This window comes from Corapipo altera, unplaced genomic scaffold (assembly GCF_003945725.1).
Source record: "Corapipo altera isolate COAL_440 unplaced genomic scaffold, ASM394572v1 271, whole genome shotgun sequence".
NCBI lineage: Eukaryota > Metazoa > Chordata > Aves > Passeriformes > Pipridae > Corapipo > Corapipo altera.
Window position 1 is genome coordinate 1,453,362 of NW_020884935.1, and position 18,074 is coordinate 1,471,435.

At 52.5% G+C, this 18,074-nt stretch overlaps 3 protein-coding genes across 3 annotated transcripts in view; 2 read left to right on the top strand and 1 right to left on the bottom strand.

Annotated features, from left to right (window-relative positions):
* The window catches only part of NXN (nucleoredoxin), a 48,863-nt gene extending 39,600 nt beyond the window's left edge, over nt 1–9,263 (top strand). The window contains exons 6-8 of the mRNA XM_027660374.1: nt 3,029–3,208; nt 5,739–5,863; nt 8,077–9,263. Coding sequence (XP_027516175.1) covers nt 3,029–3,208; nt 5,739–5,863; nt 8,077–8,259 — 488 coding nt within the window. The 3' untranslated portion in view covers nt 8,260–9,263. The remainder of the gene's footprint in view (nt 1–3,028; nt 3,209–5,738; nt 5,864–8,076) is intronic.
* Nucleotides 9,264–10,182: 919 nt separating this feature from the next.
* MRM3 (mitochondrial rRNA methyltransferase 3) lies at nt 10,183–12,730 on the bottom strand. Its single transcript, XM_027660166.1, has 4 exons — nt 12,471–12,730; nt 11,571–11,815; nt 11,013–11,180; nt 10,183–10,828 (listed from the first exon to the last, which is right to left on the bottom strand). The coding sequence occupies exons 1-4, from the start codon at nt 12,728–12,730 to the stop codon at nt 10,278–10,280; spliced, it is 1,224 nt and encodes a 407-aa protein (XP_027515967.1). The 3' UTR covers nt 10,183–10,277.
* A 57-nt stretch (nt 12,731–12,787) lies between these two features.
* On the top strand, nt 12,788–17,569 carry GLOD4 (glyoxalase domain containing 4). The gene is made up of 9 exons (XM_027660426.1): nt 12,788–12,917; nt 13,383–13,432; nt 14,065–14,185; nt 14,635–14,779; nt 14,984–15,120; nt 15,429–15,515; nt 15,674–15,787; nt 15,875–15,961; nt 16,477–17,569. Exons 1-9 carry the CDS (start codon nt 12,801–12,803, stop codon nt 16,540–16,542), a joined length of 924 nt encoding a protein of 307 aa, XP_027516227.1. The 5' UTR covers nt 12,788–12,800; the 3' UTR covers nt 16,543–17,569.
* Nucleotides 17,570–18,074: the final 505 nt, after the last annotated feature.

Here is an 18,074-nt window from a genome sequence, read left to right on the forward strand (position 1 = left end):
TTCATAACTCACATGCAGTCAGAGGCTGTACTGCACCACCTCTAGTAAATTGCTTCTGGGTGCAGTTCTCAGGACTGTCCTGAGAAAGAGTCATGTCTTGTGTCATGGCTGCTTAGAAATAACTCCCTGTTGTGTGGGCAGCTCCTGGTCTGTGCAGTCCTGCCTTCGGTGAAGTCCCCTGGCCTCAGCTCTCCTTCTGATGGGATGAGAAGCAGTGATAAATTTTACGCTTAGTTAGGAATTGCCCCTTGTTCTATATCTTATGAGATGCTTTTGAGTTCCTGAATATTCCCCTTGGGCTCCATGGTGCCTCTTTGGGATTTGCAATCCCTTCCAAAAACCAGTTGTTTCTCCTCTGCCCCACGCTTTAGCCCAGACACCCACAGGTCACTCTCACAGCCCAGGTGGTGGGAGCAGCCTGGAACTCACTGTTATGGGAGATTCCTGGAGCTTTCTTCTGAAAAGATAGCAATAAAACTCACCACCCATCCTGTTTTTGGTGTGGTTGGTTCACGCAGATCGTGATTTATGCACCCAGCAGACTTCATGCAGATGAGATTTCCATGTGGGATATGGGGTTTAACATATAAATATGTAAATGTCTTGCCAGGTTCGGTGACAAACCATTTGGCCCCTGTGTTTTCATAAAATGCTGGCCTCGTGGGAGCCAAATCCATTTTCTAATGCATAAAATCCAACCCAGCCCGTCTATGCTAATTCCCATCCAGGCTTATACAATATTCATTACAGTGTCTGATCGCTGATTCTTCTTGATAAGTAAATTCTGGTGTTATGACTTAAGGCAATTACCAAAACCCCCAAAAGGCACTAAAATAGCAAATAGTGGCTGGGATGAGCAGAGAGAGGGCTGGGGAGGGGGGGGAAGTATTTGGGTTAGCAGGTATGAATGAGGTTAAAGGCAGTTTCCCTGGTCCTGCAGGTCTGTATCCCCTGAAAAGAGGATGTATTTGTTAGGGAAGTAGTAACAAAGGTCACCTGAAGGCTGATCCTATGGGATGCCCTCATGAGCCTGGTAAGGCTCTGTCCTGACCCCAGGGACTTGGACTGGGATGTGAATTACCTTAAAAATGACTGTTTTCTGATTCAGTTTTGTATTTGCAGTTGGAGGTTTAGTGGCTGGGTATTTGGGGAGGGGGGGTGTCTGCATATGCAAATCAGGTAAAATCTAAAGGAATGTTTTGAATAGTGCATGAAATCCTTGATAGCTGCAGAATCACAACAGTCTGTGTCTAAACTGGGCCCTTAATTTTCCCAGATCAGCAAAGCTCATTTGACATCTCTACCTGGTTGTGCTGTGTCGTTCAGGCTGACTGATGACCTGAACCGGAGTCTCTAGAATGTCCCTCATGTATAATGGATGGAAAAGCAGGCATGTGGGTTGGGAGTCATAAAAGGGTAGAGATCCAAACCATGTGGGATGCTGAGTACTGTGTGCTTCTGGCATCAGGAGTACTTTGTGCCTGTAAGGGCAGGGCCAGAGTGAGATTTCCCAATTCCATCCCGTCTGTTTAACCCATCCCTGCCCTGGAGCTACGTTGAATACCAGCAGGTAATGAATAAGCCTTTTTGTGATACAAAATGGTTTTCTTGGCATACCCTTAGGATCTGCAAGCCCAGCCATTGGGTGGGTTCCTGCACTGCTGCTTAGCACCAGCCCAATGCTGTGCTCACAGCCCCAGCACAGCAGCAGGAATGCCGGGCTGGAATGATGGGAATGCGGCCGCTGGCCCGGACCTGCAGGCAGGCTGGGACAGACAGATGGCCGTGTATTTCCTAGAGAAATGCCTAAAATTCAGAGGGCTTGTGAGTAACCCACTGTTGTACAAACATGGGAGCACAGAAGCCTGGTAGGGGCAAGGATGCTTAGTGCCCAGAGAATGGCTCTGCGGGGTAGTCCTGAGGAATGAGCTCTAAAATGAGCCTTTGGGTGAGGGCAGGAGGATTTGAGTTGTCTCAGTTTGCTGGTTGTGGTTTGGGGGAAGTTGCTGGTGAAGGAGATGCTAGATAGGGAGCAGGTCGAAGCCCGAGTGGTGAGCAGAAAACAGCAGCACCTGACACTGGTCACTTCATGTGTCCCTTGGGGCCTGATCCCAAGCTCTCCCTTCTTCCTTCCTTGTGGGATGTTTCTTTGTCTGCCTGATGCCAGAGGAACGGTGTGCTTTCCAGGTGAAGTCACCAATATGAGCCACTCCTGTTGACCCACCCGTGACTGTTTTGTGGCCAGAAAGCCGGTGCCTTATCAGATGGGATGGTCACCAGCTGATGTCCACCCTGCCCCACTGCCAGCTCCTGTGTAAAAGCTCCTCCTTTATGGCAGGGCTTTCCAGCCCCATAGCTCAGGGCAAAATGCTGCTTTTTCCCAAGGGCTAGAACATAATTGGATGTCCTCCAAGCCCCGTCCTCCCCAGTGCCACAATCCTGTAGACCCTGGGCATTGCTGCTGTGGAAATGGCTGGGCCGTCAGTGCTGAGTGCTGGAGGGCTGTGGGGGTTCATGGAGGAGTCTGTGGCTGCTAAAATGCATGGTGTTCCTTCTGGGAAGGGACACACCCTGCTTCCTGGCCGCTGCTGTCTGTGATCCATGAGTGTTCCTGTGAACCAGGACCGGGCTTGTCCAGCAGCAGCTGCTAGGATGGGAGTGCACAAGTGGCACTTCTGCCTGGCACTGTGTGAGAGGGAGCCTGGGAGGAGGGTCCCTGTGTGGTAGGGTGGGGTTTGCATCCAGGAGCACCAGACAGCAGTGACCCCTGCCTGCACTTGGGCAGGGAGAGGCAGGCAATGCCAGAACCTATCTCTCTGCTTCCTGCTCTTGCTCCTGAATTGCAGTGCTCTGCTAGGACGGAAACAGGATCCAGGGAGCCTGATCCCCACACCGTGAGCTGTGGAGAGGCAGCAGCTCGCTGGGCTCCTGCCAGAGCTGGAGGCGATAGGAAAAGGCCTTTCTCCCCACGCCCTGTCGCTGGCCAGTTCATGCTCTGGCTGATCCCCCCTGTTTTTTTCCATTTCAGGCATCCCAACCCTCATCGTCCTGGACTCCAAGGGAGATGTGATCACGCGGCAGGGGCGGGTGGAGGTGCTGAACGACATCGAGTGCCGCGAGTTCCCCTGGCACCCCAAGCCCGTGCTGGAGCTGACGGACTCCAACGCTGTGCAGCTGAATGAGGGCCCCTGCCTCGTTCTCTTTGTAGGTATGGAGCTGTGACAGCAGAGCCTGTGCTCGGGAAGGGGGCTGGGCTACCTGCCAGCACGGCTGGAGCTGGCCATGGGGCTGAGAACCTGCCTCTGGTGGTGACAGTGTCCGTGGGAAGGGACATCAGCCCATTTCCATCTTCGAGAGCAGCGCTGACGTGTCTGCAGAGGCCACAAGGGAGAGAGCTCCCTGTGGAAGACCCTCAGGACAGACACAGCCATGGGCTGCTGCAGCTTGCAGGGGTTTCCCAGAGCCTGCTGTGCCCGTGGATCTCCCACAGCTCCCATGCAGCGACCTGAAGGATGTGATGAAGCAGTGATTGGCAGCGCAGAGGAGCTGTCATGTCAAAGGTGCAGTGGTGGCTGTGGACAGGAATGCTGATGAGGTGTTGGGGAGTATGAGAAATACACTGTCACAGCTGGTGGTGGTGGAGATGGGAAAAGCCTTTCTGGAGCAGGGACTTCAGGCACACGTGACATTCCAGAGGAGGTAGAGGAAGTGTCTCTAGGAGGGATTATAGCTCTCTGCTGGAAACCACATCTCGGGGCTGGAGTCCCTGTGCTGAACAGGGCTGTGACAGAGGAGCCTCTTTCATGTTCTCTGGTCCTTGATTTCCCCTGTGGGGCAATGGCTGCAGGACAGGGCATGCTTTTCCCCAAAGTCCCTGTCCTTCTTCCAGTGCTAACCCACACGTGAAGTTAGAAACTGTCTTAGAGCTCATCTGAAGCACAGATGGTTCTTTCCTCATCGCTTCTCTGCTAGCAGTGGACAGGTAAATCAGGCAAGGGCATGGCTGGGATGGGCTGTGCTGTAGGCTGAGCCCCAGGTGGGCAGCAGAGAGGTGCACACAGCATGCCCTTGAGTGCTCTGTGGTGCTGTGGTGGGGGGTTGCTGAAGAAGCCCCCCTTGCCCTGAGCCTCTTGATGCTGTGCAGGGGCCTGGCCCAGGGCAGGGCTGGTGTCCTGCTTCCTCACGTGCCCTTTGTGAGCAGCACACCCTTCTTTGCAGCGCTGATAACATGGCCCTCGCTCCTTTCCTTCCTCCCTTTCAGATTTCCTTTTGACCCTGGTTATTTATTCAGCAGAGCCCAGCAGGGGATGTGAGCACAGAGCCAAAAATCCTCTCCTCACGCGGGAAGGGCCGGCTGGCCACGCCAAGCCTGATGGATTGGGGCTGGCGCTGCAGGCCTCTGGAAAGAGTTATTTTTATCTTGCTCTGAGCAAAGTTTTTCTATCACCTTGCTGCAAACAGCTCATCAGGAGAGCAGCTGGAGCTCTCCCTCAACGCTTTTGGGGATGGATGGTCTTTTGGTGAAGTCTGCCAGCAATGTGCTGGGGCAGAGATGCAGCTGGTGCTGCATCAAGGCAGGCACCGGGGATGGGGGCTCCTGGCCAGCCCATGTCCTGCTGGGGGGGTCTCCCAGCAGTCCAGTGCTTGTGCTGCACAGGCAGCAACACCCCCAGGAGAAGGCAGGCTTAGCAAGTGCTGGTGGTGAATAAATCCTGTCCAATCTACATCCTTCCCTGGAGAGGTTAGGGCTGGGTTAGCCAGAGTGTGCAGGGCTGCCTGGAGTGCCGCCAGCAGCTGATGTTTGTAGAAAAATCAATCCCTGCAGACACCCCACAACTCCGCGTATTTATCACTGCCATGCAGGACTGGCCCTGGAATCGAGTGAGCAGCGTCTCTGGAATCTCCTGCTTTGCTTGGAGAAGCCAGAGAGCACAGGGATGTGTGGAGCAAGGGCAGAGAGTGTTCTGGGCATGGACATTGTTTGTCCCAGCAGGGGGCTGGACCTGTTGGGTTGGGTGGTTACATCAAGGACCACGAGAGCTGCATGCAACCAGGAGACAAGGGGCCTCTCTTCCACCTCCTTCCCTTGTTTTTTTTTTTTTTAATGCTGAAAGTTGTCCCCGAATTGGAATCATTTAATCTCGATGCTGCTCAAGGACACAGACTCTCCTCTCTCTAGCTCAGTATTTGAACTTCAGTGGTGGCTGGCGTTTGATTGATGTTGCCATCTCTTTCTACTCTACCTCTGTCAAATCAAAGCTGCCTTCACAGCGCTGCTGCTGCAGAGACTTGAGCAGCAAAGCTGCCGATCAGCCGTCCTGAGGCAGAGGGATGCTGGGTGGCGGGCAGGGGTGCCAGGCAGCCTCAGATCAGTGCCTTCCTTTGGTCTTCAAAACATGCCAGCGCCGCAAAAGCAGCTTTTTTTTTTTTGCGCCTGTTTGTCCCTGTGCATCAGCAACAGCACCAGGGAGTGAGCACTGAAGTATTTGGGGAGCAGGAGTTGCTCTTCTGTTACATGTTTCCCTGTCTCACATGAAAGGCGTGTTTCAGCTGCTCCCTAATTGCTACAGAGCTGTGTGGCTTTGAAGTTGGTGCTGGGCATCCGGGCCTCCCATTTTCCTGCATGGTGGTGCTGTGGGATAGAGCTGCCCGCGCCCGGCCAGTTTGCATCCGTTTGATCCTAACCTCCTTTTTGCCTTGCCTCTTTCGTTTTGTCTGCCCACCCCTGTGCCCTGCAGATTCAGAGGACGACGGAGAGTCGGAGGCAGCGAAACAACTGATTCAGCCCATAGCTGAAAAAATCATAGCCAAGTACAAAGCCAAAGATGAGGAGGCGCCGTTACTCTTCTTCGTGGCGGGTGAGGTAAGTGAGAGCAGAGTGCAGGGCTGTGTCCTGCTAGGTGGGAGGACTGAGCTGGGTTGGGGACTGCTGTTGCCATTGTTCAGGTGGGTAAACTGAGGCAGGGAGCTACTGCAGCTACTCAGGGAGGACAGAGAAAAAACAGACTTGAGGCCTGGCTCAGTCCCTGCTCTCCTTGCTGGATGTTACTTCTGGCAAAGGAGTCCCAGATGTGTTTGCTCAGAGGCGGAAAAGCCTGACAGCAGGTGAGGGAGGTGCTGAGGACAGGCAGAGTGGGGCTGCAGGATGTGGGAGGGAGTGGAGCCGCCAAGGTGGGGCTTCCAGCCTCATGCTGTGCTACCTGCTGGTCCCTTGAGCCCTGAGGCTGCACGGGCAGGAAAGCGACTGGGCAGGGGGAGAGGAGCAGGGGTTGGGTTTCAGCTTGGCCCAGCCCATGAAACAAGGGCTGATTCCTGAGCTGGCCACGCTGTTCTTGGCTGGGATGGTATTTGGAGCATGTGCAGACTGCGGCGTTCCGGAGTCAAAGATCTGCGGGAGAGAATGGAAATGGCAAAATAGAGCTTCTGCCTTCCCTTTCCCCTCTGCAGGCACTTTGCCCTGCTGCAGCCTGGCAAACGAGGAGGGTTTTGTGTAAGGGTCAGGAAAGCTCCCAGTACTCCCAGGCCTGCAGTTCCCCTCCCACGTTGCTGCTCAGGGCCTGGGCAGGTGGCAGCGGCTGCGCCTGCTCTGTCCCTCCACGCCCACGTCACAGCCGCAGTGTGCCGTGAGCGGGGCCCTCCGGAGCCGCCCTGCGACAGAAGGGTCCCCACTGCCACACCCCGGCCCCCCCGGCTGGGAGAGCCCCCACCACTGCCTCCCACAGCCCCGTCGGCCCCTCCGCACAGGCACTCCCGCTCCCACCGCCGTGACGGGTCTGTGAGCGTCCCAACCCAGCCCTGCACCCTTGAATAAGTCCCTTGTTGGAAAGGCTATTTTAGGAGGGTCCAGGACCTTCCCCCCCTCCCCCAGAGCCTGCGAAGCGTTTTCCTCCTGCTCGCCGGCTGTAGCTGAAACATTGCTGCTATTCATCCAGCTCCCGACGTCCCTGCGGCGGCCGGGACGAAGAATGGGGAGCGTCCGGCACGTCCCATTCATCCGTCACCTCAATAGCTGGGAGCGCTGGCCCCGGGTCTCCGCTGGCCCCCACGCACAAAGCAGCCCGGCCATGGACGGAGCTGGCGCCTCCCATTCCTCTCCCAGCACCGTCTGGACCGATTTTGCATTGATTAAAAATGTTCCTCGGTCCCTTCGCGGCGATCGGATAAAGGACGAGGCGTCCCGGAGGCTTCCCGACACCTGGGCTGGGAGGCGGGAAGGGTGGGGGGCGAGTGCCGAGGCGACGGGCCCAGCCCTGCTCGCCCTTCCAGCCACGTGGTCCGGCTGCGCCAGAAACCCCTGCAAAGGAAGGGGAGGCGCGACCAGAGTCCCCCTGCGCTGCCACCACGCGCTGCAGAGCCCCGGCCGCCAACCAGGTGCATGGATTCTCTTACTGCCTCTGGAAAGGGGTGCGGAGGAACGCCCTGTTTCGGATGCGGTGCGTCGTGGGCTTGGCCGGGAGCGGGAGATGAATCGCCCCAGCACCGGCTTTCACACTGCACAGCCTTGGCAGAGATACTGTTCTCTCTGCCCAGAGCTGTGCTGTGCCTGGCTGAGGGGAGGGCAGCCCGCTCCCCCTGTATTGTGTGTGCCCAGACACCGGGACCTGCTGGTGGGGTCATGGTGTTGGCTTACGCCCCATTCCTGTTCTCTGCTTTGCTCTGGATGTGCTCCCAGATCCCTTTGGTGTCCAGTCCCTGTGAGCAATGAGGACGTGACTGTGTTGAAACAGGGGGCTCACAGTTCCCACATTCAGCACTTGTCCCCAGCTCAAGGAGCTAGGGATGCCCCAGAAGCCCCAGGATCAGTCTGGGTGTGCTGGGAGCAGTGCACTGCATGGACAGTATTGGAGGAGTGCACGTTCCATTCCAGCCTGGGATAAATCAGCCCAGTTTGGTTTTGACTCAAACCACAGGCAAGGCAGGCAGCAAGACAGGTGCTGCCTGCTACACTTGTGGTCCTGCAGTGCTGGTGCAGGGCTCAATCCCTTGCGGGCTGGACCATGCTGTGGAAGCAGCAAACTGCTCCTGGTGTCCTTGCTTTGTTGATGACTCCCCTCTCTCTCTCCTTTTGGCCTCCAGGACGACATGACCGACTCCCTGCGGGATTACACCAACCTGCCTGAGGCTGCACCCCTGCTCACCATCCTGGACATGTCAGCCCGGGCCAAGTACGTGATGGATGTGGAGGAGATCACACCCGAAATCGTGGAAGCCTTTGTCAGCGACTTTCTAGCAGACAAGCTAAAACCCGAGCCCATCTAAGGGGGATTCTGCGCCAACAGACATTATTTAAAACTAGGTCTCTCTTCCGCCGCTTGTGGATTCTCCAGCGTGTCCTCACGCCCGACCCAGTATCCAACCTTCTTGTGGTGCCTTGTTTTACGCAGTGAATCCTTCTCCTAAGCAAACTCCTTGAGATGCACTTTCAGCAGGGAGTTGTTGGCGTTTGGAGACTTCGCTTGTGCTTCATGGTGATATATTCTCTAATAACCAGGCCAGAACTGTTACCGTATCGTTACTTTATACACGGCACTAGCTAGCAGGCAAATCTCCTTGCATGGTGTTCTTCCCAACGTATGCATCAGGCAGTGGATGGGGTTCTTGGGGCTCTTTTCTTTTTCCTCCTCCCCCTTCTTTCCTTTCTTACCACCCCTGCTGACTAAATGACTTCCAGGAAGCAATAAGGAAACTCTCCCCTTTGCCCCTGGCTGGTCCTTCTCTCCCATGCAAGTGCCCTGACGAGGCCAAGACAAAGTCTTAACTGCTGACAACCTCTGAAAGACCACAGCACAGCCAAGCTCTTCCTCCTGGGGGTGAGACCTTTCTGGTTGGGTTTCCCGCCTCCCACTCCAAGCACCGACAGCCTTAGGCAGCGCTGGCTGTGCATGTCAGGGTCCATCCGCCCGCAGTGGGTGGGTAATCCCTCTTTCCTTCCCTCTCTGAGCCAGGAGGAGGATCACCACCGGGCTGCCCTCACCTCTTGTCTCTCCCTTGTGCTCTCCCTGTCCCCCCTCTCTGGTATGACTTGTCCTCTCCCCTCTGTGTTAGTTGATTGAGCTGTTTTTCGTAGGTGTGTCCCAAACTCAACATTAATGGTGCTGTTCTTTAAAAAATAACCAAAAAAAAGGAAAAAAAACCTAAGGAAAAAATCTCTCCCTAACCCAAGCAGCGCAGCCGAGCCCCCGAAAAGTGACATTGTAAAAACTGTACATGGTGATTGGAACTTTGTAATAAAACTGTTACAATGACCTCGTCCCTGGAGGTGCCAATTGCTGCGTCCAGCTGTTGGGGGAGAGGGAGAGCCTGTGTGTGGGAAGAGGAGCTCCCAGCCAGACCCTAAGGGTAGGTGTCAGTGGCAGCAGCTCCCAGCATGTGGGGGCTGAAATGGGATCATGTGTTCCCTCCATGGGCTCACACAGCCCCTGCCTGTGCCTGGTTTTTGGGGGGACAGGGTAGGTTGGTGCTCCCCAGGAGGGAGGGAGCCATTTGGCAGCCGGTGGGGTGCTCCCAGCCTGATGTCCCGGCTGAATAGCACTGTGTTGTGCAAGCCACTGCTTTTCCCTTTCAGCTCATTAGTCAGCCATGGCAGGATTATGGCCTCCCCTTTTATCCTGCTGCAGCTTCCCACCCTGCCAGGAGCTGGGAACAGCCGCCAGCCTGGCCTGTATAAATTCCCCCTGTGTTTTGCAGGTTTCCGAGGTTCTTGTGTTCAGCGGTGATGAACTGCCTGGGGAGCAGTTCAGGGAGCAGCCCACCACCTCCTGGCAGCAGTGCAGGCAGGACTGCTGGAGCTCAGACACCCCACACCACGCCAGCCCCTGCCAGCCAGGCAAGGTTGGAGTGCTCGTCAGAGCACAGGGTTTGGGTGAGCACAGACAGGACCCATTCAAGTGGCAGCAATTTGGCCTTTCTGACCCCAAAACTACAAGCAGCAGCCAGGCTGGGAAGGACACACGCTGTCAGCCTGGCCAGGGCAGTGCAGACGCTGCAGTAGCAGCTGTGCCCTGACCCCGCCCCAAGGTATCCGAGGCCTCCCAGGATCTGCTGGCTGAGAAGGGCGAGCCAGCTGAGGGGAGGGAAGGGCTCCCACCCGGCCTTTCCCTTCTCACCAGCATCACCCTGTGGCCGCCGTACCCACTGGGAGCCACATGCTCATCCCAGCACTGCTAGAGTCTTAAACACTCATTTACTGCAAACAAAAAGCCCGAGCTGCTCTTTTATTAACTCTGAGGGAACCAAAGGGAAGAGAGGTGCTCCTTAAGCACCCAACCTGCAGCAGTTCAGCCTGCTACAGGGACCTTCTGCCTGTCATCCTCCTTGTGCCTCCGCAGCAGCTGCCTCTTCCCCTCAAACAGCACGATGGCAGCAGCAATAGCAGCATTCAGGCTGTCCACGCCAGGCACCACGGGAATGACCAGTCTCTTCCCCCCCGTGCTGGCTGCGAGGTGCAGCGCGTCCACGCTCAGGCCGTGGGTCTCCCCGCCGATCACCACGGCCACCGGAGTCCGTGCCCAGTCCTCGTAGTAACACTGCGTGGCCAGCTCTGGGATATCTGCTGCTGCCTCATCCTCATGGTCGGGAGCAGCCTCGGGTCTGGATTTCACAGGAGCTTTTGTGTTGCCAGGAACAGAGCCAGCCCTGCCAGCCCCTCTCGGCACGGATGTGGTCTTGGCCGGAGCGCCTGGGTCTTTGTTGTCGGCCACGCAGACCTGGGTGCCAGCAGGAAGGTTGGTGGGAACAGATTCCCACTCCAGGTTGGCGACGATGGGCAGTCGGAAGTGAGCCCCCATGCCTGCACGGAGCACCTTTGGCTCCCACGGATCCACACAGCCTGAGAAGGAACAGGGAAAAACAGTGACAGTGCAGGGACTCCCACAAAGACAGGATACAGGAAATGCTGCTTCCCACAGCGGATCATGTCTGTGCCAGGCACTCCTTACAAACTTGGGAACATCTTCAAGCACCTCATTCCCTGCCTTAGCCCCCAAATTACTCAGACTAAACTCTTCTCTTACCTTTGGTGATCAGCACTTTCTCACAGCCTGCTCCTGCAGCAGATCTCAGAATAGTGCCCAGGTTTCCCGGATCTCGGATATTGTCGCAGATGAGGAGCAATGGCAAGGAGTTGGTGAGCTGAGCGGCAGGGTAAGACATCTTGGCGTGGTCAGGCTTGGAAAAGATGCCTGAAGAGACAAAATGTGACAGGTTTCTGATTGACCCACCCCAAGGACAGGGCTGGCTCTGAGTGAGTTGGCCCAAAGCTCTCTAAAGATGTGCTGGAGGAAGCATTAGGGAAAAGCACCACCTAAAAGAAGTTTGAGAAGAGTTTGTCGCTTTACAAGGGAAAGTATTTCCCAGCATCGTGCTATTAGAAATGAGTGTTAGCACCTTCGGTGTGCTCTAGGAGCCCCATTCAGTTACCACAACAGGCCAAATAAAAGGAAATTCTCCCAAATATAGCACTCTTCACACACCACCAGAAAGTCTAGGGAAAGTTTATGGAGAGTCATTATCCTGAGTAAGAAATAAGCTTCCCTTTGAGCAGCATTGTGACTGTTCCCAAGGCAACTTACCTAGAAGCCCCTGAGGAGTTACGAGGTCAGACCAGATCTTAATGTCTTCAAATTTCACCTTAACCAAGCTGGCTCGTTTTATCTCTGCCTCAGGCAGCTCCTTCAGGTGCCCCACAGTGCTGAAGAAGAGTGTCTGCGGCACAGCTCCTGCCTCCAGTGCATCCTTGATCAGCCTGTGACCCTCCAGAAGGACCTTCCCGTGATTATCCCGAAACTTCTTCGACTTGGCGATAGTCACCACTTTTCTGTGGGGAAGTTAATCAGAGAGAATGGCTATGATGCTGACAACACCTTCAGTCTGGCCTTTGCCAGCTCCCAAGAGCTTCAATGGGAAGTCACAAAGATGATCAGAGGGATGGAGAACCTCTCCTAGGAGGAAAGGCTGAGATTTGGGACTATTCAGCCTGGAGGAGAAGGTTCTGGGGTGACCTTAGAGCACCTTTCAGTACCTGAAGGGTCTCCAACAGAACTGGAGAAGGATTTCGACAAGGGATAGAGGGGCAGGACAAGAGGAATGGCTTCCACTGCCAGAGGGCAGGGTTAGATGGGATATTGGGAAGCTATTCTTCCCTGGGAGGGTGGGGAGGCCCTGGCACAGGTTGCCCAGAGAAGCTGTGGCTGCCCCATCCCTGGAAGTGTCCAAGGTCAGGTTGGACAGGGCTTGGAGCAACCTGGGATAGTGGAAGGTGTCCAGGGGGTGGAACGAGATAGAATGGTTTGGGTTGGAAGGACCTTAAAGATCATGAACTTGAGGGTCTGTGAAGCCCCCCAGGTACCTTCAGACCGTCTGTAACAGTCATGGGTGTCAGTGTCCCCCCTGAGCCCCCCAGGGTCGGAATCTCCCTCCCATCCCGCAGGTGCGGCTCCGGGCCGCTTCCAAGGGGAGGGGGATCAGCTCACCCCAGCCTGCGGTCCCCGGGCGCCGCCTTCTCGTACCACAGCCCCGGCGCGGCCGCGCTCCGCTCCACCGCGGGCGGCGGGGGCCCCTCCCGGCGGGGTCCCGGCGCTGCCTCGGCCGGGGCTGCTCCCGCCTCCTTCTTTGCCGGCGGCAGGACCCGCACGGGGCTCCTGCGGAGCGCCCGCACCCCGCGCCGCCCCGCCGCTCCCGCCCCGCGGGGCCGCAGCAGCGCCGGCCCCCACACGCGGCCCAGCGCCGCCATCGCCGCGCCCGCGTGACGTCACCGCCCCGCGGCGGCCGCGTGACGTCACCGCCGGGGAGGGGACGGACGGATGGAAGGAGTGACGTCACGGCCCGCCATGGCCGCCCGCAGAGCGCTGCACTTCGTCTTCAAAGTGGGCGACCGGCCCCGCACCGCGCGGTTCTACCGGGAGCTGCTGGGCATGAGCGTGAGCGGGGAGGGAGGGAGGAAGGGAGGGAGGGAGGGGGTGTCACCGGCCCCGGGGGTGCGGGAGAGCGGCGCGTTCCGAGCCCTCCGAGCCCCCCGGGGACGCGGCACCGGCAGAGCGGGGGTGCAGGGCTGTGCTACCGGGCCAGGGCGGTGCTGCCGGGGCGGTGTCGGGCCCGGTGAGGGTTCCTGGGGGAAAAGGGGAAGGGCAAGGGAAAGAGGGACGGGGAAGGGGAAAGGGGGACAGGCAATAGGAAAGGGGGATGGGGAAGAGGAAAGGGGGACAGGCAATAGGAAAGGGGGATGGAGAAGGGGAAAGGGGGGGACAGGGAAGAGGAAAGGGGCATGGGAAGCAGGAAAGGGAATAGGAAAGGGGAAAGGAAATAGGAAAGGGAATAGGAAGGGGGAAAGGGAGATGAGGTCCACGTCGTCCCCATGCTGACCCTTTTCTCTCCTGATTCTAAAGGTGCTGAGGCACGAGGAGTTCGAGGAGGGCTGCAAGGCCACCTGCAACGGGTGAGTGCCCTGGGTCCCTTGTTTTCATAAAACACCTGCCAGCCGTGTACTGCTATAGTAAAATAAGGGTTTGCTTGATTTATTGTGCTGTTTTGTTGGGGTTTTGGTTTTTTTTTTAATTACTTCCCTTGGAACCAACAGACCCCTTTTTTATGTAGATATAAAGCTTACATTGAACAAAAGTATTGCTGAATTACACCCACAGACTAATACTCGACTTTATTTAACTATTTCTAAACTTACCAAGAATTAAATTTAATTGATTTTTTTTCATGGGCATGGGGCTAACTAAGGTCTTGAGTTAAAAGTCCCTTCTGGTAGCCCCAAAGGCTTTTGTAAAGACAGAAGAATGGAAGAAAGAAGAAATAAGAACGTGTTTCTTTCTGAAAGGAAAGAAATCTTCCAGCCTGGTGCCCTTTCCTACTTAGCAATAAGGAAGTGCTGATGTAATTTCAGTTAACGAGCAGCCTGTTCTCTTAAATTGTGAGCTGTTAATGAGGTAGAATTGCTTTTGCCCAAGGTCAGACCCTCCATTTTTACTCTAGAAATGCAATTCTTCCTTGAAACGCCAATATTTGCATTTCACGTTGGTTGCTTTTAATGCTCCTAACAATTAAATACGAATATTCCAGCCCTTATGATGGAAAATGGAGCAAAACCATGGTGGGCTATGGGCCAGAGGACAATCACTTTGTGGCAGAATTGACTTACAATTATGGCATTGGAGAATATCGCCTGGGCAATGACTTTCTGGTAAGTACCACTCCTAGCAGCAAAATCTTCTGATGCTCAGCTTATTTACTTTAAAGATTAGGAGTCTGTTTGTCATATAGGTTGTACCAGCTGCTTTTTTTATGCTGTTTGGTCCCCTGAACATTTTATTCTTGCTTTTGTGGCTGTCTCCAAGTTGGAAGAGCAGAAACTAGAGCAGATTTGTGCTCACTTTTGGTCCAGGAAACACTTCCTTGAGCTCTGCCTCTGCTGTGTGTGTAGGACAGCTGGTGTTTTCTGCCATATCCAACTTGGAATGGTTAGCTAAGAGGGATCTTGCTCTAGGAAGACAGAATTATTTATTATTACCTGGTTTTTTGTGATTTACCTACTGACAGCAGATGGAGATCTTGTGTTTCATCTATGAAAACACATGATGTATTTGCATCCCCCCCTTTGAATTTTGTGTATCTCTGCTGTGTCCTCACCAGGGCATCACACTGGTGTCCAGCCAGGCTGTGAGCAATGCCAAGAAGATGGGATGGCCCCTCAAAGAAGTCACAACTGGTGTCTTTGAAACTGAAGCTCCAGGAGGATACAAGTTCTACTTGGAGGACAAGGAGAAGCTCAAGCAAGGTGAAACGTTTACCCTCACATTAACTGGTGTTCAAGAGAGATTTACCACTGGGATATCAGAAAGGGCTGTGTGTTTGCCTTGATGGCATTTTATGAAACAGAGCAGGGGTTTATTATTTCTTTGTTACTTCTCACGAGTTTAAAACTGTGCCTTTAAAACCGTGATATATTTGTAACTGATACCCAATTGTTGCAATCCTCAAGATCCCGTGCTGAAGGTAACCCTGGGTGTCTCAAATCTGCAGAAGTCTATTAACTACTGGTCTGGTTTGCTTGGGATGAAAATATACGAGAAGGATGAGGAGAAGCAAAGGGCTTTGCTGGGCTACGCGGATAACCAGGTCAGTCCTTGGAAAACTCATCCTAGAAACTTCTTCTTTCATGAGAACAGAATCTTAAAAGCAAAAAGCCTCTTAATTAAGGCAACTGTGTGCTTAATTCTGAGCATTTTAATTGAAGCTTGTGTATACACTCAACTGCATTTTTATAAAAAAGGAAAAGCTGTGGTTTGCTCTGGTAATTCTGGCCGGTTGGGAACCATGTGAATGGGGGCTTTTGAAATCATCCACATCCTGGAGAAAAAGCTGGAGTGAATGCAGCATGGAGAACAGTGTCCCTACAAGCCAGGCTTGCTTTCTCCCTGTTTCAGTGTAAGCTGGAGCTGAAGGCTGTTGGAGGAGCAGTGGATCACGGGACAGCGTTTGGACGGATCGCCTTCTCCTGTGCCAGGGAAGAGGTAACAGTCACATTTCCCTTTCCCCTCTCCTTACTGGGGAAGTCAACTTCTTGTGGTAACAAAATATCTCATGTGTGAACAAAATAATATCGAGCAGATAGTTTATCTTTTCTTGCAGTGGTAATACAAGTTTGGGTTTTGTTGGTTTTCTGTTTAAGTTGCCAAGCATTGAAGCACTGATGAAAAAGGAGAATCAGAAAATTTTGACACCCCTGGTGAGCTTGGACACGCCTGGCAAAGCCACAGTGCAAGTGATTATTTTGGCTGATCCTGTGAGTAATGTTGGAAATAAGGATGAAATTGGGTTTAAATTTCTCTCTGCCTTTTATCTAACTGACCTGCTCTTAAACTTGGTTTAGGATGGCCATGAAATCTGTTTTGTGGGAGATGAAGCCTTTAGAGACCTGTCCAAGGTGGACCCTAACGGTGACAAGCTGTTGGATGATGTAAGTAATTCTGCCTGCATATTCATTTTCTTCCTGTTTACAGATACCAGTAGAATCTTAGTTTTCATGCTATGTTGAGTTTTAACAAGAAGCAAATTGCCCAGGCTTGGTAAGGAAAATAAATCAGTTTTTAAAGCTCACTTAGTGCCCTGTGTGGAGTTTTTGAGCCTCCCTCTCTGGGCAGCTGGGTGATCATGTTTCTTGCTGGACACATCAACAACACTTTGATGTAAGTTACTGCAAAAAGTGATTTTTGAGCTGCAGTAGCATCAGTGCAGCTGGACATCCCCTGGAGGCAGAGGGACGTTCCCTGGGATGGAATGTGAGCTCTGTGGGAAGGCTGTGTCCAAACTGTCCTGGGTTGATCATGTGCTAACCAATCATTATTTATTTGCTGTGCCAAAGAGTATTGGTTTTCAGTGTCTGTTTTCCTTACTAGTAGCTAAAAAAAATAATTTATCCATCAAAATACCTTTCCCACTGCTCTGACCACGTTCACACTTGTCTTTGTGCAGGCCATGGCTGCAGACAACAGTGACAAGTGGTTTGCTGCACGTAACATGAAGAAGGTTTCTGCTTAGCTGGAGGAAAGGACTGGGCTGCTCCTTTGTGCCTTGGATTTCATCCAGGAAAATGCCAATCCTGTGGAATGTGTTGCACTGCCCTCCCAATCTGAGGGTGTTGGTTGATCAGTTGGTTTGATTTAAGCTGATGTCTGTGACTGCTGCTCTCTCCTTTCAAGCAAATGGCATGTTCTCCTTCTGAAAAATCAGGCTGTGCATTGAGGAGCAGGCTGAGCACGTGGCTTCAAGTCCAGGGATTATCAGTTAAGAAAACCTCACATTTCAGTGTTGTTGTTGAAAAAGAGATTGATAGATACGTTATAATATCTGATTTTCTAATGAATTTGCTTTAGCTGTCCTGGAATTGCAGCTCAGAGAAGAGATTTTCTGTGGCTGTGGGTACTGCAGATGCCCTGCTCCAGTGGCAAAATGTGGGGCCGTGTGTGGAGAACTGGAGCAGCTCAGCTCTCAGAATGTTTATTGGGAACAAAGAAATGATCTTGCCAAATCCTGTGAAGATTCTAGTCCTTATTTTCATTCCAGGGTGCTTCCCCAGCTTTCGAGGTGAAATGTTCACTTGAGAAGCCCGTGGTGTGTTTCTCGCTGGGATCATGTTATTGATGTGGTGGTTTCCACCCCTTTCCAAGGAACCTTCCACATTCCAGGAGGCAGCTGAGGCTGTGCTTTGGGGTGTGTAGCTGTGCTGTCTGCTGAGGTGCTGGGAGGCAGCTTGAAATAAGCGAATTATGGGTTTGCAATTAGCTTTTGGTGAGGAACTGCCTTTGGAAGCAACACTTCAGGGTTTATTCGAGCTTTTTTGTTTAGTGATGAATTTTCAATGCTGCATCGATCAAATTAAATATGTCACATGTGAGCTGTGCCCTGAAACAACAAAAAAAATGGTTGGGGAGGATGGTTTGGGTGCCCACCTGCTGTGCCAGTGCACCAGGGGTTTTCCTCACTGTTAATTGCATATCTGAGCGCAATAATTAATTACTTAATTGATTGTCAATAAATTTATTAAAAATGAAATATAAATACAACACACTATAATATGTGGTATACATAATTACATTCTATATTACATATATAATATAGCACATTATAATATAGAAGTACAATATAATAATAGAAATACAATGCATTATAATATCTGGCATACATAATTACTTCATGTATTATATATATTATATAACCTTACACCTTATAATAATAGGAATGCATTATAATATCTGGCATACATAGTTACTTCATATATTATATATATGAAGTAACAGAACACATTATAATATAGAAACATGATATAATATCTGGCATACATAATTACATATTATATTGCATATAATATGTAATATAAAAATATAATAACATAAATGAAATGCATTATAATATCTAGTATACGTAATTACTTAATATATTGCCTATAATATATAATATAACAATTGTAATATAGAAGTGCAGTATAATAATAGAAATACAATACATTATAATATCCGGTATACATAACTACATATATACTATAGAAATACAATATAATAATATGAATATAT

Bases quoted from the DNA above. Each gene is read 5' to 3' on its own strand.
- MRM3 (XM_027660166.1), bottom strand. From the start codon at position 12,730: ATGGCGGCGCTGGGCCGCGTGTGGGGGCCGGCGCTGCTGCGGCCCCGC. The intron at 11,816-12,470 runs GTGAGCTGATCC...ACTTCCCCACAG, and splicing joins CCCGGGGACCGCAGGCTGGG to AAAAGTGGTGACTATCGCCA. The intron at 10,829-11,012 runs GTAAGAGAAGAG...GTTCCTTCTCAG, and splicing joins GAAAGTGCTGATCACCAAAG to GCTGTGTGGATCCGTGGGAG.
- GLOD4 (XM_027660426.1), top strand. From the start codon at position 12,801: ATGGAAGGAGTGACGTCACGGCCCGCCATGGCCGCCCGCAGAGCGCTG. The intron at 13,433-14,064 runs GTGAGTGCCCTG...CGAATATTCCAG, and splicing joins TGCAAGGCCACCTGCAACGG to CCCTTATGATGGAAAATGGA. The intron at 14,780-14,983 runs GTGAAACGTTTA...GCAATCCTCAAG, and splicing joins CAAGGAGAAGCTCAAGCAAG to ATCCCGTGCTGAAGGTAACC.